We start from the raw sequence: 25,982 nt of genomic DNA, 5'->3' as shown, positions 1-25,982 counted from the left end.
GGTTGGTTTAACTCCGTCCCTGCCATGTCCTGGAGAGGCAGAGAGAGCAGATGGCTCTGCAGAGAAGAGCTCAGCACTGGCACCGAGGGACTGATGGGGCAAGAAATTGAATTCTTGCAGTAATCAAGTCTTTCAGCACCTGGCAGGATTGAGTCGACTAGGGAACCATGTTACTTTATGTGCAGGATGCACACCCATATGTGTCTGTGTGTTGTACAACATCAAGTTGCATGATTCTGTCTGCTGTAGGAGTATCGTTTTGTCCTCCTGCAGAGGCGTTTGACATGTTCCCTCTGTTACAATGGAGAAGGCCCCTGGAAGATGATCTAGAACTAGGAAATGGCTGACATATGGATGTCCTCAAGACAACTAGTGCCAACTATCCTGGGGCAGTGTCCATCGCTGAGTGCAGGAAATGCCTTTAGTCCTCCTTGACCTCTGTGGTTGTAGAAGAGGGTCCCAAACTCTGCTGTAAGACCAGACTTGTTCTCTTCTGTTGTGTGAGTCTAGAACTATGACCAGCAGTTTGACTTGAGTGTTTGCTACCTGAGGGTGTTCTCACAGGGGGTCAGCAAGTTGTCTGTCATCTGTCTGCAAGGCACACAGGAAGGGGAAGGTGAGGGGATCATTCCAAGCCTCCTTCAGAGATGTGTAGGTCTTATCACTCAGGAACAACATTTCTGTTTGTTTGCTTAGCATCCCTGAGCTAGGAACATCACAAGGGATAAGGGCATGATAAAGTCAGCCCATCCCAGCTGCCACGTCTTGAGAAATGCCGACTTAACCCACTCTCACCTGCTCCAGGTGTTGATGGACTTCAGAGCCTGGCAGTAGCGACAGGAGCCATTAGATAACCTTCCCAGCACAAGAGGAAGTGTAGGTTGGAGCCTGCTGCAAACACATCTTCCGTGCCATTCAAACCCTTTAATCTCTAGCACACTGTTGAATTTTTGGTGGTTTCAAGCATGTGTTTTACTGCTTCCCATTTTTAACACATTCTACAGCTCTGTAGATCTTGGGCTTAGGAAGATGTCTCCAATGACTTATTGCAGCTTCTGCTCCTCAGTTATATCTTGCTACGCATAATGACATACTTAGGGCTGATCTCAAGCAATTTTTCTCCATGGGCCATTTCAGACAACTGACCTTTGTAAGAAGCAAGGACAACATCCAAGTCTCAGAGCAGAAAAGTCAGAGTGATGCCATCTTTCTTTTCACTAGTGTTTATGTATCACTCTATAGCACTTTTAGACCATGAACTTTAGTATTAATCATGCCTAAGTCAAGTTTGTAGTCTTCAGCTTCATAGTTTTAGACAGGTGAGCAACAGAGTTCATACAATGGTCTTTAGATGCCAATTAATCTGAGAGGTTATCCACCTTTTTCTTTCCTCAGATGGCAGAGGGATGCTGCCAAAGTCACCAGTTTCCAGTTAGAGCCCCCAGTTCAACTAAATAGCTGTAGCAGTTGGTTGCTCAAAATCCATGAGCAAGCAGAGCATGACTGCTTGTCCCGCTGAATAAACATGGACTTCAAGTTATGCTTTAAGATGTGTGATGAGGTGATCCAGGGAAACCCAGAGATTTTCTCCTTCCCAGTCCACTGAAGCTGAATCTGGCCCATCTGAAGACCCATGAGGTTTCTTCTGTCCCAGTGTGATACATGTGGCTGCTGGTCTGTTGTTGGCTAAACCTCATCACCTCCCTGTGTACCTTCACAAAGAGCATCTGTTCAAGTGTTTTCCTGAACGGTCTCCTGAGCTCACATTGCTTCCAAGATTTATGCATTTCTGTACTAAATTGCCCATATCCATTTGGTCTTCTTACCTGCTTAAACTGGCTTATGTGCACAGAACTCTACGGATGCAAGACCTTCAAACTGAAAACCTGCACCCGTTTGGTTTATTGGCAAAATTTGTATTCTTTCCCTGGGAGGCCAGATCTGGCCCTGTGCTTGTTGGATGGCAGGTGGGGTTTCCAGCCAGACGTCCATTTAAATAAGAGTACTGTAATTAAAAGGATCTGGCTAAAGAAATTGCACAAATTAGAGCAGACAGCTGTTATTTGAAAGGAACAAACACTGTTTTTTTTTTTTTTAAATAGCCAGCTCTTGGCTTCCTGCCAGAAATGCTTACATTAGATTTCATAGATAAAAATCTTCCTTCAGCTGTGAAAAATGTAAGTGAAAAGAACTCTGTTTTCTCCAAAAAAAATTGTGATGGGCAATAGGCGATAAAGGGAAGATATTCATAAACTTTAGCATAGCCTGGAGATGACTAACTTCAGATGTGTGCAAAACAGAGAGAGGCTTTTGAGAAAAAAAAATACCGTAACCATTTTATTTTATTCATGCATTTATGCACAAAAGCTGAGATTCCCGAAACAGCAGTTTAAACTGGCAGCATAACTCATTGCACAGATACCCTTCTTCCAGGAAAAGGTGCCCCTCCTGCTTTGTAGGTACAATTCAACACGGGAGAGATTGGTCTGAATGAGCCTTCAGCCTCTGTGGGGGCCTGGTGGGGAAGTTGCAGTTCATGAAGCAGTGTGGGGATCAATGTGGTGCACATCAAAGATTGGAAAGGAAATCTTGGTGATCTGTTCTGCTCATTATTCAATACAGAGATTCCCCCCATCCTTCCTATGTTCTAGGAGGAGAGTTTTCCACTGCCCTTGTAGAACAGCTGATGGTTGCATGCAACCGGGGACGAGGACTGGATCTTTTTCCAGTCTTCTATGACATGCAAGCACTCAGTGGGCATCCAGAAATGTGATTAATTCATGCATCTTCCCACTAGCAAGTTACATCTTGCCTTGTTTAATAGAGCAGCTTTCAAGCTTAAAATCAATCATGTGCTTAAAACAGATTGCTGCATCTGGCAAGTGTCTCTGATAACATGAAAAAGTCAGACCAGTGTGCCTCCACAAAAGATGTGCAGGAATGTAGGTAACACCAGCTTGAGATCACTCCACTGGATGGACAATGCACAGGGCTGGGAACCAGAGGAGACCTGCGATTTACTTCTGCCTCTTCCACCAGTCCCCCAGGAAGCTTCTTGGGGGGGGGTCCTTCAGTTATACAGGCACTGCAGAGTTCCTCATCCCCTTCTAGTGAGCCTTGAGGTCTGCTGCTAAAAATCAGTGGCACCAGCTGGTTATTAGGTGGATTTGCGATGATTGCTAATGCTGTTTATACAAATCAGGACAGAGAGGGTGAGTATGGGCATAGAGAACAAATAGGAGAGATGAGGAATCTGAAAAAGAAACTGCTTTCTTTCCAAAACCCTCACTGTAATCTCTTCCTTCCTCTTTTTGAGTGCTGGCTGGGTGGGGTGGTTTTTTACTTTTATCTCGCCCTGCCCTACCTCTTATTGTTATCTTGTCTCATTCTCTAGGAAAACCTCTTTTTTGTGATGGAATACCTCAATGGAGGAGACCTCATGTTCCATATCCAGAGTTGTCATAAGTTCGACCTTCCCAGAGCAACGTAAGATGTTATTATAACCTTTTGGCTTGCAGGTCACACACATGGAAGAAGCAAAGGCAGCAGCTGGAGACACCAGGGCTCTTAATTTTATTCCAAGCTCTGCTACTGTCCTGCAGAGGAAACCTTGGGCAAATCGTTTGACCTCTCTGCACCTTACCCAGCTGCAGAGTGGGGATAATGCTTGTGCTGGAAGCCGAATCACTCTCTATCCCAGCTCTCTCCAAACTGAACAAAACAGTCATGCCGGTCATCACCCTGACTCAATGATGGACTTGGAGCAAGTCACTTCCTCTCCCTGTCCTCTTTGCCCTCCCACAGAAGGCTTTTTAGAGCCCATCCGCACAGTTGATTTCAGTCAGACGTGACCTTGCTTTGCATTCTTGGTCAACCAGGGAAGCTATTTCTGTCTGGAAATGTTGCAGATGCTGTTACACCCTCGTCAGCATTGCATCTGCCTGCAGGCTTATACTTTAGCCTGCAAACCAGGGACCTACTTCTAGCTTGTGATCTGGCTCCCATATTTTGCGCTAACCTGAGCATAGTCCCACAAACGTTTGTTCAGAGGCAAGAGCTGAGCTGGATGGAAGTTCTCCCTCAGGCTGCCCTGCTTGCTGGATTAGTCCCCTTCCCGGGACTGCAGTCTCTCAGACAGAGAGGGTCTCCAAAGGGACCATTCAACCCAGCTGGGACCTTTACCTCTGGAAGTGCCTCCACCACCTATAAACAGCCCCAAGCATGCCTAAGATCTTATTTACGTGGCCCATGGATGAGGGACGTTTTAATGCAACCTGCAGATGTCTACTGTGAATTACAGCAGCCTTGGGGTTGCTCTTTGTTGCACTCATTGAGTTCTTGTTCAGCCCATAATTGGAGGCCCCTGTAACGACATCGTGGACCCAACCTCCACCCCAGATTTACTATCATCAAATAAATTCTACAGATGCATTTTCAGCCATCTGTGGAACCAAATATCTTGTTCTTTACAACACTAGGTGGGCTGTAGCCAAGCTGCAGGACCTGCTAAAGCTGAGGTTTCTGGTCCACTGATCAGAGGTGAAGCCATTGTTTGTTAGAAGTAATGGGATTTTCCCTTTTCCCCTTTAAGGTTCAGGGGGAGAAAAAAAGAGATAAAACCTATCAAAAGGTAAATTTAAACAAAAAATTAATATACCAACAGAGAATTAAAAATGTATTTAGCTTTGATTAAAGTAAATAGAAGAATTAGAATAAATGAAAGGTGCTTTTAATCCTTCTGCAAGCAAAAGGTATTTTGAAAGTCAATATTGAAACCGCTATAGGAATTAATTTTTATTTAATAATTAAAGAAAAAAATCCCTCATTTAAATCAGTGTTTAATTTGATTATTTTTTTAAAAGCATTTGAATGTTTGAAATTAAGAGCCAATGCACTGAAGACTGAGGGAGCAGAGTACAATACTGGAGGGGCACATCATCCTGCGGTTACATTCCCTTCTGGGAGAGCACTTTCACTGTGCAATGGTGCTTCAGCCTTATGCTGCCTCTTTGCAGCAGGACGCGATGGTGTTCTTTAGGCAGAAATGTGTTGAGAACAGAGATCTCAAACTCAAAAAGACTCCAGAGGAAGGCCACCAAGCTGCTAGCTAGTTCATATCTGTGAAAAATTTCAAAAGCAAGTCATAAATCTGAGCAGTGAATATGTCTGACAAGCCCAGGAGACAGACTGTGGTCCTCAAATCCAGATGCCCACCTACCCGTCCCACTGCGGGGACCACTCCGCTGTTTGCACAGCAGTTACTGAACATGGCAAATTATAGTGGCTCTTTTGAGGTCTGAGGCATGAACTGTAATTTGCAGTTTGCAGTCTGGTGCATCCCTGTGACTCATTGATTTCCTTTAATTATGTAAATAAGGGAGAGGCACGGACACCGCCTGGTCTGCCTTCCTTGTGACAGGTACCATATCTTGAGGAGAGACAGGATATGCAGTAGGAGCTAGAAGGTGGTTTTTTGCTCCACAGTTAATCTGGAGACATCCCTGGGCACTGAAGGACATGTCCTCAGAGTTAGTTACCTATTAAAAAAAAAAAAAATGCAGCTAGCTGTGCAGTGTGGCATCCAAATCCCTGAATATGAGTAGGCTCCAAATCCCTATCATTTCACAAAGTGTTTTCAGTCAGAGATGGGCTGCTAACCGTGTGACATGCTTTTGGGAATCTCACATCATCCATCAGTTACCTATAAAATCCAGTTATCCCAAGCCTTCTGGAGACACTACAAGTCTTCTGGGAACTTAATGAACTTTTGGCTGCCGTGGAGACAAAATTTACATTTTTTGGGGTGTAGTTGAAAGCGCCATTGGGAAGCATCCATTATAACTTGTGCCTTCTGTCACTCAGGTTTTATGCTGCTGAAATCATATGTGGGCTCCAGTTCCTCCATTCCAAAGGCATAATATACAGGTAATTTTACTCTTTAGTGTCCAATATGCTAAACTTTTTCTGCTTTCCCTGCAAGCACTAATGGTAACTGAGAGACTGTTGCTTGGATGTACTTACTGGTATTGCATTTCTATGCAGATTTCCTTTTTGTAGAGTCTGGCTGTTTTATTTTGAAGCGATAGTGTAGAAAAGGCAGTTTTGAGCCCTTTTTGAGAATTCAGTCCTATTTCAGTTAATGTTAAAACAAGCCCTTTGATTCATTTACTCCGAGTCATTCATATAGCACCCAGCATAGGCTCCCAGTTTAAGCTTTCTGCATATGAAGGTATATAAGGTCAAGCTAGCCATGAGAAATTTGGTATATCATCTGCTGTGCTGGTTACCCTGTGACAGTGGTCACAAGCTCAGCTCAAGTAACAATACCAGGGAAACAGTGATTTACCTTAATTTTGGGGTTATTAACAGGTCTGCTGTGTACAGTTCCATGGGGAGATGGGATTCATCTCGCCTACTACCATGAATCTGAGCTAGCCACCCAAGCTCTTCTTGTAGTAAGCAGAGAGGAGTGGGCTTTTTTAGGTTCATCAAACATGTGTTAGACTGTGTGTGAGAAGTGCCCATTTCTACCAGCGGGCTCTACAAGGAGCTGGTGGGGGCTCAATGGGATGCTGCAGGTAGCTGCAGTCAGACAGAAGAGTCTTCTCCCAAAATTGCTAGTATAAACTTAGTCCACAATGCATCAATCTATCAAATCCCATGGAGAAGTCCTCTACTACAAAATTGCCCATTCCAGCTTCGACTTGATTTCCCTAGGAGTCTCAAAGTTATGCACGGATGCTTTGATCTGATGTACAAGTGGTGTGCTTCAGACCTATATAAAATGACAGAGTCAAGATGGGAGCAAGAAGGGCTGCAGAAATCAGACCACAGTCTGTTTTCCCATGGCCGAAAGGAGGAACTGAATTTCTGGGGAGCTCTAGTCCGACTCATCTTCATGGGAAAAGTTAGTTACTACATTGCAGCCTTCTGTAAAAGCAGGAAGCAAATAGCTTGTCAAAAACAAATGAGAAAGCTCACTAAAGCAATGATGTTTGCTGAAACCAAAATGAGCTTATTTCAATGTTTGTCATGTAGTGTGAACATTAGAACAAATGCTAAAAGTGAATGGCTTGTTTACAATCCACTCTCCCATTGAAACGTAAGCTTTCATTCATGTAAACTCGTCTTATTATTCATTATTAGTACTCATGTGGGAGACATGTATAGTCTTTATTGACCAATGATGGTGATTGCACAAACATGAGATCAATATCAATGGCATTAAGATAAGATGATCTCTGGGGTCTCAGCAAGTTTATGGCTCTAATTATTGTTCTGGATGACTGAAGGAAAACATTTTCTGAAGTGCCCAAATCACTTAGCCATGTCTGTCATTTTTACTCGGACTTCTCAGAAAAGTTGATTAAAAATATCCACAGGACATTGTCAGTTTGTGGCAGGACTGTTAATGTTGAAATTTTGTTTATAATTATAATTTTTATTTGGAGTTGCTACACCAGTGGTGTCAGGGTTTGGGACCTGTTTCCCCAAGAAAGGAGAGAGATGGTTACAGTTTGGAGCCTTGGAAAACATGGGCAAATTGGGATAGCTAGACATTGAGTAGCATGCTGATAGGAAGAAATAGCTCATTCCCAGTAGTCGGTGCGGCATTGCTTTCAGTATCAGGCTTTGAGACACAACATTTAACCAGTCCTACTCCTTTTTCCTTTTTTTCATTGAACACAATGACAATGAGGTCAGTTGAGAATGCACAGCCATCAGTATCTCAGTCGGAGCTAACTAAGCACTTAGGAAAGTGAATAGAAATCATTTTTGAAACTACATCGCTTGCAATGTAGTAAGAATAATGAATCCAGCTGTTCTGTCTCATGCACCCACGTTTGGAAATGTTGGCTTAAATTTTAATGAATGAGCTGAGGTGTTTTTGGCAGAAACTCCAATCCCTGGAGCCAGTGAGTTTGAGACTCATCAAAATAATGAAAGCGAACTGTAGGTGATGGGTTTTTTGTTTTGCTTCGATCTACCAGATGAATAAAAGCAGTGCTTGCAGCCAGAGATTGATCTCAATGGTGTAACTAAAATAAGTCATTCCAGCTGGAAATTGTGACAACATGAGTGTCTGCCACTTGGAAAGCAAATGCCTCAGTTGTCTCTATATTTCTTTTTGATTGATGACACCTACTTTTTCTTGGGCCATATTCTAGCAGCAATGAACAAGTGCCCCGTGACAACGACTTAGTGTGTAGACACTACAAGGTCCCCCACCCTGACTGGGACCTGGCCAAAGTAAGACAAGGAGCTTTGCACAGAGGGAGGCTGAACAGCCATCTTTCCTGCAATTGTAGACGATCATCTCAGGAGCATCATGCATTAGAAATTGCCTTCTCTGAGGGAGTCAAAGCCATTTCTGAAAAAAAAAAAAACAAAAACAAAACCCCACATTGTAAACCAGTTGTCACTGGGAGGGTAGCTATATAGCAGCCTCATGGTTAGCACTCTTGCCTGAGATGTGGAAAATGTGCGTAGGCTGTGAATCAGCAGAGGTTGGAAAAGACCAGTTGTCTCCTCTGCTGTGGGCACAAGCAAATGTTGTGTCTGAGTGCTTTGAGAGCCCTGAGAAGGAGCAGCGATAGCACAGGATAGGCAGTGCAGGAACGTGGGTGCTCTGAGGCCAGGTAACCCAAATTTTACCTATATCCCAGGTGAAGTGCAGCATCACTGATCCAAATATCTCCCTGAGTCATTATTTCAATGAAAAACAAAACTTTTAGGTAAGATACAAAAAATTTAACATAGAAGCCATGCTAGCCTTCCTTTCTTTCTGCTTTTTTTTTTCTTTCTTTATATGCTTTTCTTTCCTTTCAGAGGTTGTTCCCACGTGGGGACCTCTTTGTTCTCTGTCAATGGGCATGATTCATCAGCTCACTTGCTTTTATTTCCTTCTCTGTGCGTTTCTTTTTTTTTTTTTTTTTTTTTTCTCTCTCTCTGGGCTCTTTGCTTCCCACAGTAGCTCAGGACCTGAAACCTCTGACAACATCCTGACAGCTATTTGTGAAGGGCTTTGTAAATCCCCGGGTTCTCAGATAGCGCAGCCCAGCAGTGAAAAGGTGGGGGCTGTTCTGCTGATGTCTGGGATTATTCTGACCCTCTGCAAGCCATGCAGAACTTGCGGGTCCTTACCTCTTCCAACATTTGCAGAGCCTGCACTGGGCGGGACATCTGGCAGCAGCTTCAGAGAGCGTACTGAGACTCGCAGGGAAGGAGAAAGTGAACATTAGCTGGTCTCTTCTTGCTCACCTTCTCCAGGCTGTGTTAGGGCAGAAGCACCAGCAAAGCCCTTTCAGCTTCACTAGTCTGCATCCTTGAAGGAGGCAGCTTTTAGAAGATGTCTTGCATGAAGTCTTCTCCAGCAAATGAATCAGTGCTGGGACAGGAGGAATGAGGAGGAGAGGTATTGAAGTCCAAGAAGGCAGCTCCTCATTCGGCCCTCAGTCTTCCTTTGTAATTGCAACGTGTAGGCGCTACATAGAGGCAGGTAGCAAATTAATAACTGTAACCTGCTAAAATAACTTTTGTGACTCTGTTACACTTTAAAGGAGGGGTTTCTTTCTCTTCCTCCACAGAGACTTGAAGCTAGACAATGTCCTCTTGGACAATGAGGGGCACATCAAAATTGCTGACTTTGGGATGTGCAAGGAGAACATGTTTGGAGATGCGAAGACAAGTACTTTCTGTGGGACTCCTGACTATATCGCTCCTGAGGTAGGTTTGGGGTCCAGGGAAATCAGCAAGCTGCTGTATGACAGAGAACGTGTCTTAAGACATGACTGTCGGTCAGTGGTGGAGGGTGCAAAGAGGAATAACCTGCTTTTGAGCAGTTCCAGGCTAGAAACTGGATTCCAGTTTTACTCAGAGTCTGAGTTGCTGTCTGGCATTGCATATTTTTGTGGTTAACTCATTTTTGTGCGTATGGGCCTGGGAAGCAAGTGTTGCTTAGTTTATCCAAGAAACAGAATGCTTCATGGAAATCCAGTTTGGGCCATGACAGAAGAAGCTCCAAGAGGTAGGTCCTGCAATTCAGGGACAGAAACAGCATGAGGAATGGGAAGCGTGTTCCCTAGCTAGCTAACAGTAGGCTTCCATGGCTGTACAGGCTCCTTGATCGCTAGTAGGGAGCTATGGGCACTTCTAAGGGATGATGTTCATCACAACCTAAGAGAGAAAATAATAGAGAAAGGTGGGACAAAATGCCCACCTTGAGCTGATTCTCCCCCCTCACTGATTAACCACTTTTTTGATAAAGAAGAGAGGCTGTGTCCACAATAAAGAAGAGATTGGGGTTCACCTTCCCTCTAGGATATGCTCTGATGCTTGAATAGGGATAGCATCCATAAGCTTGGACTTCTCTCTTAGACAGGTTCTTAGCTGGCTGTAAACACAGCTTGCATCACGAGCATCCTGCCAGAGCTGAGTAAGGCACTATGTGCTCTGAAAAGGCTCTTCCATCAGAGGCATAACCTTAAAACTGAGCAGTCTCAAAGGTCTGTCTAGATAAAAAAAAACAATAGATTTTTGTAAAAGGGTTGGAGAAATTAACATGAGAATGGTCATACATCCTAATTTTTTCCTTCTAAATGGCAGCAGTCAGAGGAGAGGTGTTGCTGTCTAGAGGACAGCTGGGACCGACCTGCTAACTCTGGGCTCTGGACTACCTGCTTCTCTGCTTTGGCTGTGCACAATGCCAGAGCACCTCATGTCACTGCATGAATCCATCCCTGGAGAACATGCCTCCACAAGTTGCTTCCTGGTGAAGGTGGCTCTAAAACTAGAGTTGATAGAGTTATAGCAGGGCCAAACTGTGCTTGAGCTGACAAGGGCAAGGCAGAGCTTGTAGCTTGTTTTAAGGTCCTGTTCTGTCCCCTTGACTCAGGAAGGCTAGGCCTTGCATGGAGACAGTCTCCAAGCTCCATGCAAAAACATACCAACAGTTCCCTTTCTGCAGCTATTTGCTGATACTTGGTGGAGAAAAGTTGAACTTGGCATCCATGTGCCCATGCAGTAAAACTGGGTGGTCATACACACCAGACTCCAGCTTGCCCATAGTGAGATCCTTTGCCCTTCCCCTTATTTCTTTCCATTTTTTTTCCCAGACAGAAACATGTTCTTTTTTTTTTGTTTTCTAGTAAATTTAGATATTTTGGATTAGATCCCTCCAGAAAAGAGAAAGTTCTTTTAACCTGGTAACTTCACACAATGATAGATCTTACTGTGGAGAGTCTTTGACTAATTAGGTGGCAAATTGGGGCCAAAGAAAACATTTTTCAGCTCAGACAAGAAGCTACGATTCATCCATGCATCATGTCCCACATCACTCTGAAATCCATTTATTTGACTTTCAAGATACCATTTCCTGATTTTAGTGTTTCCATGATGGATATTGGTACTTTCCAAACAGCTTTTAAAGCTTTTGGTTTTTTCCCCTCCACTATAATTCATTGATCTTTTACTGTGCACCAAGGGCTCGATTCTGACCTAGGTTACACCACTGCTGACACAAGGGCTGGTCTCTTTAAATCAGTTGGGTTTGTATTGCCTAAAAGCAGGTGTAAATGTGCTCTGCAATCAAGCTGCAATTGGCTTTTATTCTGCTTCAATATGCTTTTATTTTAAAAAAATTGCTATTTTCTGATCCTAAAAAAAAAGAGAGCCAAGTGATAATCCATTATCTGTGATTTTACTTCATAGAAAAGAGAAAGATTAAATAGCTCAGAGTTTTATTTCTGCACCATCATTTATTTTACAGATTCAACGAATGCATATAAAACATTTTACCTCTAAATTGAAGGCACTGCTAGAGTTTATGGATCATCTCTCCCGCCAGACGCAGGAGCACTGGACGTTTTGTCAGTATTTCAGTGCAGCTGCTAGCACTGTAATTTGTTACAAACCCAGCACCTTGGCTACAGCCGTGCAAATAAGGGGGCTTTGGGTCAGTAGACGAGCAATTTTTTTTTATTTCAAAAAATATTTGACAAAAAAAAAAAAAAGAGACTTAACCTGAAATGAAATTGCTGAGTTCATTTACCTTTTCCAGAGAATTGCAAAGCTAATAAATCTTTTCTTTGACTGCCATAAAACATTTAATTTCAATTTCCAGCTATTTTACACTTTAAAAGGTACAGCCCTATAAAAATAATGTGTCTTTTCAGAAGGAAAGTTTGGGATGATTTTGTTTATAAGTGATCCAGAAGGAATATATTAGGGAGTCTTGTTCATTCCTTTTTTTTTTTTTTTTTTTTGGTGTCTGAGGGAAACACATTGTATATATTGTATTATATTTGAATAGCTTTTTTTGTCCTTTTTGTGTCACCTCTTTTGGCATTTTTGGAGACAGATATATTAGTCATGAGCACACTACATCAGCTTGGGTTTAGACTTCTGATATTAGGGTCTTGCTTTGCTAGATACCACAGGTACATCAGAGGGGGATACTTCTCACCTAATGTGAGAAAATTCATTTTAAAATGAAACATTAGATGGCACTTTATAATGTTGTAGGAGGACAAGCATCCCAGAAGACAAGTCATCCCTTCCTACCCTAGGTGTGTAAGTCAGTTAAATCACCATTTTCCCTCCATTGACTATAGAGAGATTCTAGATAACTGAATTAATAAAATACATAAATTTCAGGTAATAAGATGAATCTGGACCCAAGTGGCAATTTGCAAGCAATGAAGACAAGATATGAAAACAGTAAAGAAATTACTCACCCGCTTCCACTGTACCTCAAAGCCAGCAGTAAAGATCACCTCTCTAAATCACAATTTTTCAACTATCAGCAGTTTCAGATGTACTGATCTGGATAGTTGTTTTCACTGGTGTTAAGCCATCTCCAGGGCTTGCCATGGGTACCTACACCATAGCTATAATATAGAGGGTCACACTGCAAGCAAGTTGTAGGCTCAGGATTAAAGATTGTGCCTTAAGAGTACAGATTGTAAATATTCTCCTCTCCAGCTCTAAAATCCTGATAAAGATCCTAGACATCATAGCCATCACGTGTACCTTTAGACATCTAAAATGTAAATATCTATATATGAGCAAGTTATCTAGGCTCCTTGATAACCAACAGAGACAAATAGGGGGTTGTATTTTACAGCAAGTAGATATTTAACTGGATGTCTAAAATGAGACTAATTCTCTTCCTTGACTACAAAAAGGGAGCTAATGATAATGCTACAGGCAGGGGGAAGCACCTCAGCTGTCCCACTCAGTGCAAAGCAGCTTTGAAAAGTCAGGGTCTGGCCACCCTTCTGAAGTTGAAACACTGATGTCAGACATTTTATGTCTGTCTTTGTCACTCCTCTCTCTGGGCAGATATTGCTGGGGCAGAAGTACAACACCTCCGTTGACTGGTGGTCCTTTGGTGTCCTCCTGTATGAGATGCTTATTGGCCAATCTCCTTTCCATGGACAAGATGAAGAAGAGCTTTTCCAGTCTATCCGTATGGATAACCCGTTCTACCCTCGCTGGCTTGACAAGGATGCAAAGGACATTTTGGTGAAGGTAAAAATTACCACACATTGAACGAAAGTCTTTTTTGCCAGAACTGTCATATTTGATTTGTGCATCTTCAGCTGTTGTTTAGAAAAACAAGTTTATTGTGATAGGACCAGAGAGAGTCACTTTCTTGTCTGTGGACCTCAAAGCACACCTGACCTAAGTCATAAGGCCATCTTTGTGTCTTCTTTCTCCTAAGTTGTGATGATGGCTGCTCACATCCAGTAAGTAGGATCGCAGGGTATGAGATACCAGCAGAGATGAGTTTCTTTGCAGAGCAATCCCTAAGGTGCAAGGCATGTTAACTCCCAGAAAAGGTATTCTGCCAGGCTTCAAAGTAAGGGTTACATTGACATCCTTGAAAATTATGGCTTTGAAGTCATTCTTGTGCCTCAGAGATATGAGGACATCTAGGGTAGATTTCTTTGGTCTTCAGCTTGATTTTCAGTAGAAGCTATTTTGCATCTTTGCACTGAGCTAAAGAGCAGGAAAACAAAGCCTGAGCTGTGTCCTGAAGTGACAGAGCTACTCAAGTTAGCAGCACCATGTCATCTAGATTTTTGGCCCTTTGTATTCCTACATAGCAATGTATAGTGTCCTTTCTGAGTGGAGCACTCTTCTGTTTCCCTCTAATGGGCATCCTCCTCATCTTTTAGGTTCTCTTCCATTAATACGCTGATTTTTTCATTGCCTCGTTCTCAGCCCCATGCCATTCAGCCTTGTAGCCTTTCTGGCTTGGGATGCAAATTATTGTAGAGTTGCAAGGTAAAAATGCAATTAGCTTATCTAATAAGTTACCTCTCCTCAGTCAGGCTTCGGACTGACTTTGAACATGATCTAAGCTAAGGCATTTTACCCCAAGAGGGAGCATGGTGAGAGAACATGTACAGAGGGTTATAATGGCTCAGCCATGTGAGGTAACTTGTTCATCCCTAGATTTTGGTCATATTTGTCCTACAGTCTCTACCTTTACTTATGCATTTACAAAGTGACAGGGCAACATACGGTATTCCACTACAAAAAAAAATGGAGTACAGGAGATTATTTTAGCATCTGTGCTGGGCTCAGATATTTAGGTATCACTATAAAATGATAATAATGAAAATATTTAAAAGCAGTTGTTCAGGAAGACATACCATAGCAGACTGAGATATTGAATGTCTATTTATGGGACATACACTGCCATCTTTCTGCACACCAACCTGTACTTCTGTCAGGATTAGAGATGTTAATCTTCTTTATACCAGTCAGTAAACTTCCTTGCTTAGGAAAAAAAAACCCGTATTTTCTCCATTGTGGTCTACTCTCATTGTCACTGACTCTGGATAATTACATATTCCACCCTGGTTAATGCCTGTCTTATCAGCATAGAATTTAACCTATGGAATCTGCACTGCTGTGTAATCAGTTGTCTGTAGGAGACTGCAGGGTTTTTTTTCACCAAAATCCAATGCCTGGTTTTTTTCAAACAGGCCCTCAATGTCCATACATCAGATTTTTTTGCTGCCACTTTTGGCATTAGATATTTGTATTTATTCTTTGCTGAGTGGTATCATCTATTGTACCTGTTGGCCAAATAGAGTAACAAGAAACTTCTACCATATGTAATCCAAGTCCTTTTTGAGATGACCTCCAACAGTAAAGTGCTTTGAAACTTTGCCCTTACCTCTGAAGTAGGACAGATCGGCTGTATTCAGGTCACCTGCTATCAAGTGTTGACACTATTCCTCTCCATTGACTTCAGAGGGATCTGGGATCAGGTGCTATATGGGCTAGCTGGCCTGGAGGCTCCAAACATTTTACTGCAGACGTAAAGATAAATTTTAAACTATTCACACCCACCATTACAGCAATATTTCAGCACTACATCCTGCTCATGGACATTGAGAGGAGCACTGAATTGTTTAGTGCTCCTGAAACTCTCCCCCAGAAACACGTCAGCTGCTTCTAGAGCCAAATGGCTCCTGCATCACCATAAAAACATCTATGAGAAAACAGGCTATGTTTACATTAAACTGAAGTGTGGGCTCAGACCTGCACATAGCTGATGGTGAAAAGATATGCCCCCAGTTCTCGCTTTTTCCTACCTTCAGCAGAATTGTTCATCCGCAGGAGTTGTAGCCTGCAGTGTGCAGCAAACACAAGCTATCTGCATTGGGAGTCTTTTGACAAAGCAGTTGTCAGCATCTAAGCTAGTCAGGGGAAAGAAGCAAGCACCTCCAGGGTGTCTTTTATCTCATCTTTAAGTGTGTAAAGGGGGTCGGATGATTGGCACCTGAGATGACTGATTTTTTCCATTAATTGTAAAGGGTCAAACACTGACACTCCAAGCATCCAACAGTATAGCAGGCGAATGCAACCCCACATAGGCCAGACTAGTATTTTCACAACTTATATTTTAGCCCTAAAAATTTTGCTGATAGCAAGAAATTGTCCAGACAAAAGCTTGTAAGTGTGATCCAGATATTTCACCTCTGTAGTTGCATATTTGTATGCTCAGACACGTACGTTGTTGCCGCTGAAGCAAATTTGTCCTCTCTCTCCTGCAAAGGAAAAATATGGCCAAGGTCTCTCAGTTTGGTCATGTTAGGCTAAGAATCCAAACTTGTTCCCCAACCAGAAATTTAGTAAGTTAGAAGAGTCTTCACACTCTCACCAACCATGCTTGAGTTTGAGTCCTATCTGGTAGGACTGTTCTAATGAATTCACTATTATTGATAAAAGACTAAGGTATTTCTCTTTCTTCAACATTCTAGCTTTTTGTGAGAGAACCTGAGAGGAGACTGGGAGCAAAAGGGAACATTCGTCAGCATGCCTTTTTCCGGGAAATAAACTGGGAGGCTTTAGAAGAAAGAAGGATGGAGCCTCCTTTCAAACCAAGAGTGGTAAGAATGCATCTCCTTTCAATTCCACCCATCTCATGTCTTTCTTTCCTGAATGATTCACTCCCCAAATATTTAAACCCTCCAGCACATGCTAGCAATAAACCAAAGCCAGGACCCACAGTAAAGTTATAAACCCATTTATTTAGGGGCACTTTCCAAAATCTTCAGACATGGGTCTTTAATGTCAGAGTCCTCAAATCCTGTTTAGATTCACGGAGTCAGCATTATAAGGTGGATAAATGTCTGCTTCACACTGGAAATAACAGTTTTAGGCACCAAGTTAAGGCTTTCAAAATGCCCTCAAACTTTCAGGGTTATCTTCTGGAGTTGCTCTGCACATGCGGCCTCTCTGTCTAAAAGTAGATGGAGTACCTTGGTCTTGGGCAGTCAGAATGAAAGTGCTGACTCTTACATAGATGTCCAAATGCAGACTGAATTGTTCACAGGCTGTCTGGTATGTTGTGTACATCAGACACAAGCAGCTGAAACTATCTGCAGTTTGGATATGCCACAGCATCCAGTCATTGGGAAGGTAATTGTGAACTATGTACCTCTATTGGCTGGTCTACCTGGCTTGGTCATGATGACTACTCCTTTCTGATGGCTATAAGCCCAGGTCTGGCATGCCCAGACCTGAGAAACCATAAATTGCTCATCACTTTCTCAGTTACCATAACAGGGGTCTGGATGCCACTTAAAACATATTCCCTTAACCACACAAGTACAGCCCATTCTGCAGGAATTATCTTTCATTGCCCTGCAGAAGGTAAAGAAGCAAAAGCAGTTCAGGTAACCAGGTAGTCAGCTAGGTCAGATGTTCCTGACTATCAATTAACAGTCCTATTAAGCTATTAAAATCCTATTATTAATAATAATATAATTTAATTTGACAAATGTATAATACTTTCATTTTACAGTCCTTCACAAGTCTTATTTAACTGATGGGTCTGTGTTACACAGCTGAAACACCCCTGCCTGGCAGAATTCATGAATCACAGGCTCAGTGCCTCCTATATAATATTTAGTCCTATTACTACTTCAACAGGATGGTAATAAGCAAGTGATTAGCACTGGCTGCTGGATATTAAGAGCTCAGACAGAAGTTCACTGCATTTTGACATGTTACTGTGCATCGTTTGGGCTGGAGTAACTAATCATTGTGCAAAAGGCCAAGAGCAAATGCATTACGGGTTCCCTGGCTGAGCTGAGCTTGTTCCCAACTAGTTGAGCTGAGCCCATAAGAAGCAGCCTGACAGGGCCAGTACAGTTGTAATAAAGATCTGAATATTAGTGGTTTGACATCAATTTTTTTTTTCCTTTTCTTGAAGAAATCTCCGAGTGACTGTAGCAACTTCGACAAGGAGTTTCTAAATGAAAAACCTAGACTGTCCTGTGCCGACAGAGCACTGATTAACAGCATGGACCAAAATATGTTCAGCAACTTTTCTTTTGTGAACCCTAAAATGGAGAAAATATTTTCCTGAGATCTGCCTTACTGAAGGAATTCTCTGTAATGGTTTGAGTAACACTTTGTCAACTGAAGACCGTGCATGGCTATTTTTATCAAGAACCCACCAGAAAAATACACCTCAGTGAGAGTTTTTACCATGCCTGAAGGCTTCCAGCTTATTCCAGTCTGTAGCAGATGCCAGCCACTCTTCGCTAATGACGAAGTTTCTTCATGGTATCTTTTGGTCTCTCTTCTCTCTTTTCCCAATGTTCTTGAAGTTGAGAGCATCTGAAAATGAGGAGATGCCAAAACCTGTTCCCCACTACTTGTACACACAACCACCAGGTTTCTCTGTAAGGAAAAAAAACAAGTATATTTGAGTTTCTGGTGATGTCAGTGCCCATTTCTACAATTCTCACCTAGGCCCACCTCCTTCTGAAGGACAAGTGGTTTGCTCAAAGCCTGAGGGCATCTGGGAAGACTTCAGGCTGGGTGCTTTGGTAACCTCCACTTGTACATGTACAGAATTGTGCATGTGTGCACAGGAGTTTTGAAGAAGTAATTTAACTCCCTACACACTTTAAAAATAATGTTCACAGGTGTTAGGATTCAATTTTGTTCCACTGGGACAAAGAAACTTTGCAGGTGCTCATTCCAGCATTCAGACATCTCAATCAGCGGTCCTGGAGCTAAGGACTCAACCCCGAAGGAGGATTGTTGCCTAGACTTAGGCAAGTGTCAAGATCAGTACAGAAAAAGAGTGGTTTACACTTAGTAATTGAACAGGAAGGATGGGAAGTTGCAGTCCAGCAGAAAGCCTCAAGAACTCCTGTTCTAAAGCTTTAACTGTCCTCGTACATGCCAGGCTCAGTGCAAAATCTGGACTGGGCTTTCTGGAGTTTTATCCTAAAACTGCATGAGAAAGGTGGAAGAGGTTCCTCAAACCATTGTTTAAGCATCATAAAACCGACCTTCCAGTCACAGCATTGGCATATTTTGCTTGAGAGGTAGTAATCAGTCTTTGGAAAGGCTGATGTACTTTCTATTGCTCTAAATGATGTCCCAACTCTTTGGCATGCATTGCAGACATAGGTCAACAAGCTGCACCCAGCGGTCACAGGGTAGGAGAGCACATTGGGTGAGGGTGGTAGTCTCCTTCGCCTTGTGACATTTTTCTGTGTGTTCTATCCCTCTGCAGTCTGTAGAAATGGAGATGGGTTAAAAAAAAAAATCTTTTCTGTGATCCTTTTATCATGGGATCCTTTTAAATAATGATGCACTGTTTTCTGAGGTTGAAGAGATGTAGAACCACCCAGTTACTGATTGTCACTGAGACAGCAGTTAAATACCAGGTCAAAATTAAGTCAAAGCCCAAATAGAAGATTCTGTTACAGCTTAAACTTAGGCATTCACCCAAGTTGGTGTTAGGCTCTAATTGAACTGTATACCTTTGGAGTTTCATTGCATCAACCCTTCCAGTCCGTGGAGAAGAGAAGCTGTAGAAGGTCAGTCATCCCAAAATCAGATTCCCTTCAAAGGTGCCTTTCTGGCTCTGCTGAACTGGGCTGTCAACTTGGACCTTCCAACAGGATGAATGCAACCTTGCAGGCAGTGGTGGGATACTGCTGGCAGTGATTGCAGGCACCAAATCCTGCAGGACCAAGAGCAGAAGTGCATAAGATCGACAAGAAAAGCAGAGTGTCCGGAAAAAGGTTTCAGTCCACTGACTCTCATGGAATCCTTGTTCATGCTGTATGAAACGCAGGGGGCACCTGTGCTCACAGTTTGTGCAGCTGGTCATCACGTTTAATTAGAATGGTTAACATGAATTTTTTAAATGCCAGTGCTGTTTGTACAGTTTAATAAAATGTTGTGTACAATTAGAAAAGGGGCATTGAAGTGATTAAATAGGGACAAAGAACAGAGGTGCTTAGAAAAGCCATTAAAATGGCTCTGCACTTTCTGGGAGATGTTCCCCATGGGAATTTCAACCCATAAATACACAGGATCAGCAAGCATTTGAACAACTGCAACTACTCCACAGATCAGTATCTAAAACATGGATTTGGCGCTGTGCAAAGGTATCTAAGAACAGAGTAAAATGTTCCTTTTCATTACCAGAAGGTGACACAGCTGTAAATGGCATCTGGTATCTCAAAGGGGTTGCAGACCCAGGTGTGGAGAGGTCATTACTATTAGAGAGCAATTCAGGTCACCTTCCTTTAACAACTGAATGAGGCTGGATCAGCCAAGTCCTGTGAGGGCCTGACTCTGTCCACATGCTATGGATGGGGTCTGGATGGCCTGATCCAGACTAGAGATTACATTTCAAAGCCTTTGAAGCTTAGCAGTATCCCACCCTAAGTGACTATTTCAGATGTTCTCTTTGCAATGGCACAGTGGTTTGTGCTTGACACCAATGCAGGGACACCCCAAGAGCGTAGACTAAGGAAGCAGGGTGCTGAATCACCTCTTGTGGTTAAGTGTCTGAAGAGCAATAGGGTTTAACACCTCTCTGACCAGAGGCAGGGCTCTGCACTCCAGCTGTGGTCCCATGTAGCTAAAGCAGCCAAACATAAGAGTGACTTGTAAAAGAGCACATTTGAGTAACTGTTAGAGCAGACACGGTGTTAGGCTTACTGTAGGGCTTTTGATGCAAACCACAAGAAACGCCTGCTTCTCTCTGCAAGGAGTCTTCAGCTTACAAACCAAGTAAACCCATTGAGGATGGGGGGGAGGGACATACGGAGAGGTGGGTAGGAGCCACCGCGAACGTGCATGCCTTGTGTCTCACCGGTGTCACAGCCTGAAAACCCTCCCAGCTGTGCCTGTGGTGTGCGACGAGTGACGTGGTAAGCAGCAAGCGTTTTCCTGTGGTGGCTGCGATTGAGAGATAGGAGCCGGTGAGAGTTGAAAGCCAAACACCCGCACGGAAATGAGCCTGGGTACTCAGAGATGCTCCTTTGCCTTGGCTAAACCTGGCACCTCCAGACCCATCTTGTCTTTTATTCTTTTTTTTTTTTTTTCTTTCCCCTCCTCCATAAAATGTTCATTTTATAGCATAGTAGATGGGGTTTACCAGGTTTAGTTATTCATTCGCTGAAGGCCCAGTCCTGTTCAGGAGCCCCATGGCATCACAGCACTGCTGTAGGAGCATGGCACCTGCAAACATCAGGGTCTGACCTCCAGCACCACCTGCTTCAGCTCAAGTTTTGGGAGTTCTCACCACCCAACTGCTCCCTCCCCAGTCTTGCTGCTTTACTCAACAGATGCACAAATTCCTACTTGTTGGCATTCACCAAACTAAACCTCAGTCTGATAAATAGGTCAGGAAGAGTGGGAGTCACCAGTGAGCAACTGCCCTGCAAAGACTTCCAAGGTTCTTCCACAGGAGGTTGGTTGGTCTCACAGCTCCTCAGCATGCAGCCCGGGGGTACGGTTGCCTATCCCATAGGGAAGACCTAGCACCATCCTGCACCCCAACATGCTTTTTCCTGCCCATGCAGACAAGAAAGGCAACTTTGCCCAGTGGTTACCAGGCACATCTTGCAGTGGAGATGTATCACCAAAAGTCCCTGTCTGCCCGTACAGCTCCAAATAATGAGTAGTGCAAGTGCTCCTCCCTTTACTATTGGATTTGTACCTTAGACACTTAAAACCGAAGCAAGAGCTCACAGCTGGGATCTAAACTGCTCTCTCACTCCAAGAGATGCCAACTCACCTAGCATATCACCTACAGCAGCTAAGATCATAATCAATCTTATCTACCTTCCTTACTTTCAAAGAAGTTTTATCTTTGCTGTATCACAGCAGCCAAGACAGTGCATGCAGAGCTGGTGCAATACAAGAATTAATGAATTTCTAGCTCTTCTGTGACTGGCACTAGTTGCAAACCAGTGCTTCTGTACAGCTCAAAGACTATACCTGACATTCTGGGGTCCAGTCTACTGTCTGGTAACAGGAACAATGGAGTCCTTTATCCTCTATATTACCTTAATGTTTATATACACAAGGTTATGAAATAATTGAAAAATAAAAGTGAAACAATGAAAAAACATCAGTGAGTTGTGGAAGATGAAGCACCAAAAAGGAAAGTAGGAAAGAAAAGAGAGATACAGGTTGGTATAATCTTATGCAACACTTCCCTTCATTCAATGGTTTCAATTACAACTCTGCTGTTTTTCTTCAAAGCCACCAGTACCATCCTAGAGTTGTTTTGGTAGCTGAAGCACAGCATTTTCAGATATTTCAGAGGATGGGGCAGCCTGAGCCTAGAACAGATGAATGGCTCTAATTGGGCCTCCTGGGTGACACAGTGCAGCCACTCCTACCCTGATATCTCCTCCAGAAATCCAGGTATTTCTGTCCTGAATCAGGATTCAGGTTCTGATTCAAATAATTGAATTCATCTGTCTACGCACAGGAATGCAGTTTAGCTCTTCATCTAGCATCACTGAGACACCCTGGGGTATTCCAGAGGACTTCCACTGAACATGGGTTTCTCCTACAACCTGTGGAATATCCCCATATCCCCAGCCCTATTACCACAAAACATCTCCAATAGCAGTGGGCACTTCTGCACAAGCAGCTGAATCAAGCCTGGTCATTGAGTTCACCCTACAGCAGGCACTTGCACTCAACCAGCTGCATCACTTCTTGTGGTGGAGAGACCACATAACAGCTCAACACATACAACTGTTTTGGTTTTGTTTTTCTTTTTCTTTTGCAAAAATACCATCTCCTTGACTCATGTGCTGAAAAGCACCAGAAACAAATACTCTTTGCCATGGTGCTCACCAGTCTCTCAGCCAGAGGAAATCTGCAGCTGCTGGCAGCAAACAGTGTGAGCCCCATGGGAGGCAGACTGGATCTACACCCGTGTGGTGGCTGCTTGTGGGACGTTTGCTGGCACTGCGCTGCTGAAACAGCCTGAACTAGAGGCTGGCAATGGCATCATGTTTCGACCCTGTCAAGGAAGAACTTTGCAAGAAGAGACATCAAAAATTAATCATCAACATGTTTTCTGTAGTTGCTAAAGAAATTTCATGAAGGAAATTCTTGATCCTCTTGGTATATCCTTATTAAGGAGGCACAAGAGGACACTGCCTTCCCATTGACTGGAATCTTCCATTCTCCCACACTAAAGCAGTGACAACCATATAGGCATAAAGCTCTGTTTTATGTTTTTTTGTTTATGGTCTTTTTGAGAACTGTCTTTGTTTTCAATCTCCACAAGGACTTTCATTTTCATTTTGAATCTGAGGATCTGGTGAGTCAAAAATTCAAAGTAAAGCTCTGCCATAGATCTTCATCTACCTCCATGCAAATCATGCAGAAGCTCATTGCAAACCCTTAACACCTTTTGAGATTTTCTCAAAAGGTCAACAAGGCCTAGCTAATCTCTTAGTGGCATTAAGTTGGAGCAAAATTAAACTAACAATATTCAACACAACTTTGCAGAGAGTCATGTCTTAGGGAGAAGACAGTCCTGGGGTTAAGGTGCTATTAAGTCTTTGTAGACATAAATTTATTTCCAAGTTCTGCTGTACATATCTCCTGTGAACTGGTGCAAGTTATCTTGCTAGGCTTTGACTTTTCTTCCTCTGAATGGACATAGTTCATACTCTGATGCTCTAAGTTGTTCAGAGCAGAGGCACTTGAAATGGGATTCAAGCTCAACTAATGAGAGTTGCCTAAAAGTTCGTCATCTTTAAAGTTCATTAAAATTTAACTAGCTTCATCCAAAGTAAGCATCTAGGTTTCCTCTATTGTCAGTGGAAAGAGTCTAAGAGTATGATTCATTCCGTCCTAAGACAGATACCCAGAGTTGTCCACTGAACTTTCTCTCCCTTCACTTTCTAGAAAAGTAGGCAAGTCCTGCCTTGTGTGTACTTGTGCATCACAAGACAGGCTGAGAGAGTTGGGGTTTTTCAGCCTGGAGAAGAGAAGGCTCCCGGGAGATCTTACAGCACCTTCCAGTACCTAAAGGGGCCTGCAGGAAAGCTGGAGAGGGACTGTTTACAAGGGCATGGAGTGATAGGATAAGGGGGAATGGTTTAAACTAAAAGAGGGTAGATTTAGATTAGATTTTAGGAAGAAATTATTTACTGTGAGGGTGGTGAGGCACTGGCACAGGTTGCCCAGAGAAGTTATGGATGCCCCATCCCTGGCAGTGTTCAAGGCCAGGTTGGATGGGGCTTTGGGCAACGTGGTCTAGTGGAGGGTGTCCCTGCCCATGGCAGGGGGTTTGGAACTAGACGGGCTTTAAGGTCCCTTCCAACCCATTCTATGATTCTAGGATTCAGTGGGGCCTTACTCTCAGGTAGATATAGTAGTGCCACTGAGTAAATACGGAGAATATAAAAATGCCTCAGCTGGCTGTGACTGAGGCTAGGTTCTCCCAAGACTTGTGCTGAATGAATATGCTGGGAGTGTCATGGTATTCAGGTCTCTGTTGTAGCACCCTGGTTTGGTAACTAGAACTAGGAAGAGCCAAGGAGCTGGTCCATCTCACCATCCACCTAGCTAGTCTAGACTTCATCATTTTGTCTATAAGACTGTTAAGGACAGTGTTAAAAGACTTGCTAAACTGAAGATAAACAGCATCAACTGCTCTCCCCTGCAGCTTAGCTTAAAAAGCCCCAGCTACTAAGCCACAGAAATTTCCCACTGTCTATTGTTGTAGAGAAGCTGAAGCTCTTTTAGGAATACTTGGGACCTGGGACAGCCACTGGCGGGTTGGGATCTAGCAAGACTCTGCCCATATCTGCCTTGCCTGAACAGAGTCTGGGTCCATGCTAACATGGTGTGTGTGCTTGGGGTCTCCACTCTCTTGGGTAGTGAATGATGCACTGGTCTTCAAAGCCATCCAGGACCCCAGTGTAACTGATATGTAGCACCCTGAGGTATGGTCAGTCGCTTAGCCTGAGATTTCTCATTAAAGCAATGATGTTGCCTCCAGAGTTCAAAAGTGGGTTGAAAGCTTCATTAAATAACGTAGGTATCATAGAAGATGCTCAGTTAAGAAGAACGTACAGGAATGCTTAAGGGCACAGGCTCTTCCTCATTCTACATTTTCACATGTTAAATAAAAAAAACCAAAAAAACCTTTAATCTCTGTTCCCAGAGGCACCTGGGATCTATCTGTCTGGGACCCAGCTATCACTCAACCCATGCTGCGCCACCGCCTAAACAAAAAGCCTGCCAGTATACAGCAGCTGGAGAGGTGAACCATTATTTTAATAATTACCTAGAGAAAAACATGCTGTTTGAGTGGAGAGAAAATAAAAATTAAGCATTACATTTAATTTATGATGTAGCCCTTTATTTTAAAGGAACATAAACAGAAAATATTCAGACATCAAAGGGAGAATCTCAGTTTTCACTTCAAAATTCTTTTTTATTATTGTTGTTAGCCTCCCAGTCGCAAAGAAAATGAGTTCTCCGGTAATCCTTTCCATTTAATTTTCAGCTTCTTTCTGTTGATAGCATTGTGTATAACCTTTTTTCTAACAGTTACTTTAAATTGTGTACTTTGATATTCCATTCAGCTGGTAGGAAAGAAAATTCAGTTCTAAAAAAGCCATTTTATCTCTGCTGTGCATGAGCTCAGCTAGGTAATGTGATATCTCAGAGAGTATATTTATTTTAAATCATTGGTATTTTCCACCAGGGTGAAATTCTTCAAGATATAACCTCTCATTGCCTCCCTCCTTCACCCTCAACATTTCATGAGGCCAAATTAGTGGAGAAAAAGAGACAGAATAGCAACCCTCATTCAAAAGAAACAATAATCCACCCAGCAAATCAACTCAGTTCTGGTCATACTGAGGCATAATGAAAAGAGTAACAAACCTGACAAAATGGGGAAAATGAACTATGCTGTTATCATGAGGATAATAAATCGCAGACCACAGTGGCATTTTTGAGATAGTGAGGTAGGAGTCAGCAGTGACACAAAGCGACCTTTCTTGAAAAAGATGATGTTAATACTTCTTAATAATGCGTTTTAGTTCTGCAGGAGATCTGTTGACACTGGAATTCAGATGGGAAGAGGAACATGAGCTGTTTCTTTGTGCTGGGCTGTCTCCACACCAAATCATGCAGTTGCTTCTCTTTCTTTG

The 25,982-nt window shown here is 42.9% G+C and overlaps 1 protein-coding gene across 4 annotated transcripts in view; it reads left to right on the top strand.

The window, feature by feature from the left end:
• The window catches only part of PRKCQ (protein kinase C theta), a 64,182-nt gene extending 44,435 nt beyond the window's left edge, over nucleotides 1–19,747 (top strand). For all 4 annotated transcript variants that reach the window (XM_075760166.1, XM_075760082.1, XM_075759910.1 and 1 more), the window contains 6 exons: nucleotides 3,395–3,486; nucleotides 5,863–5,925; nucleotides 9,588–9,726; nucleotides 13,342–13,530; nucleotides 16,281–16,409; nucleotides 17,738–19,747. In XM_075760166.1, the coding sequence (XP_075616281.1) occupies nucleotides 3,395–3,486; nucleotides 5,863–5,925; nucleotides 9,588–9,726; nucleotides 13,342–13,530; nucleotides 16,281–16,409; nucleotides 17,738–17,893 (768 nt within the window). In that variant the 3' untranslated portion in view covers nucleotides 17,894–19,747. The remainder of the gene's footprint in view (nucleotides 1–3,394; nucleotides 3,487–5,862; nucleotides 5,926–9,587; nucleotides 9,727–13,341; nucleotides 13,531–16,280; nucleotides 16,410–17,737) is intronic.
• Nucleotides 19,748–25,982: the final 6,235 nt, after the last annotated feature.

This window comes from Balearica regulorum, chromosome 1 (genome assembly GCF_011004875.1).
Source record: "Balearica regulorum gibbericeps isolate bBalReg1 chromosome 1, bBalReg1.pri, whole genome shotgun sequence".
In the NCBI taxonomy this organism is placed as follows: Eukaryota; Metazoa; Chordata; class Aves; order Gruiformes; family Gruidae; genus Balearica; species Balearica regulorum.
The sequence above is the reverse complement of the archived record's forward strand: the minus strand, read 5'-3'. Positions and strand labels throughout refer to the sequence as shown.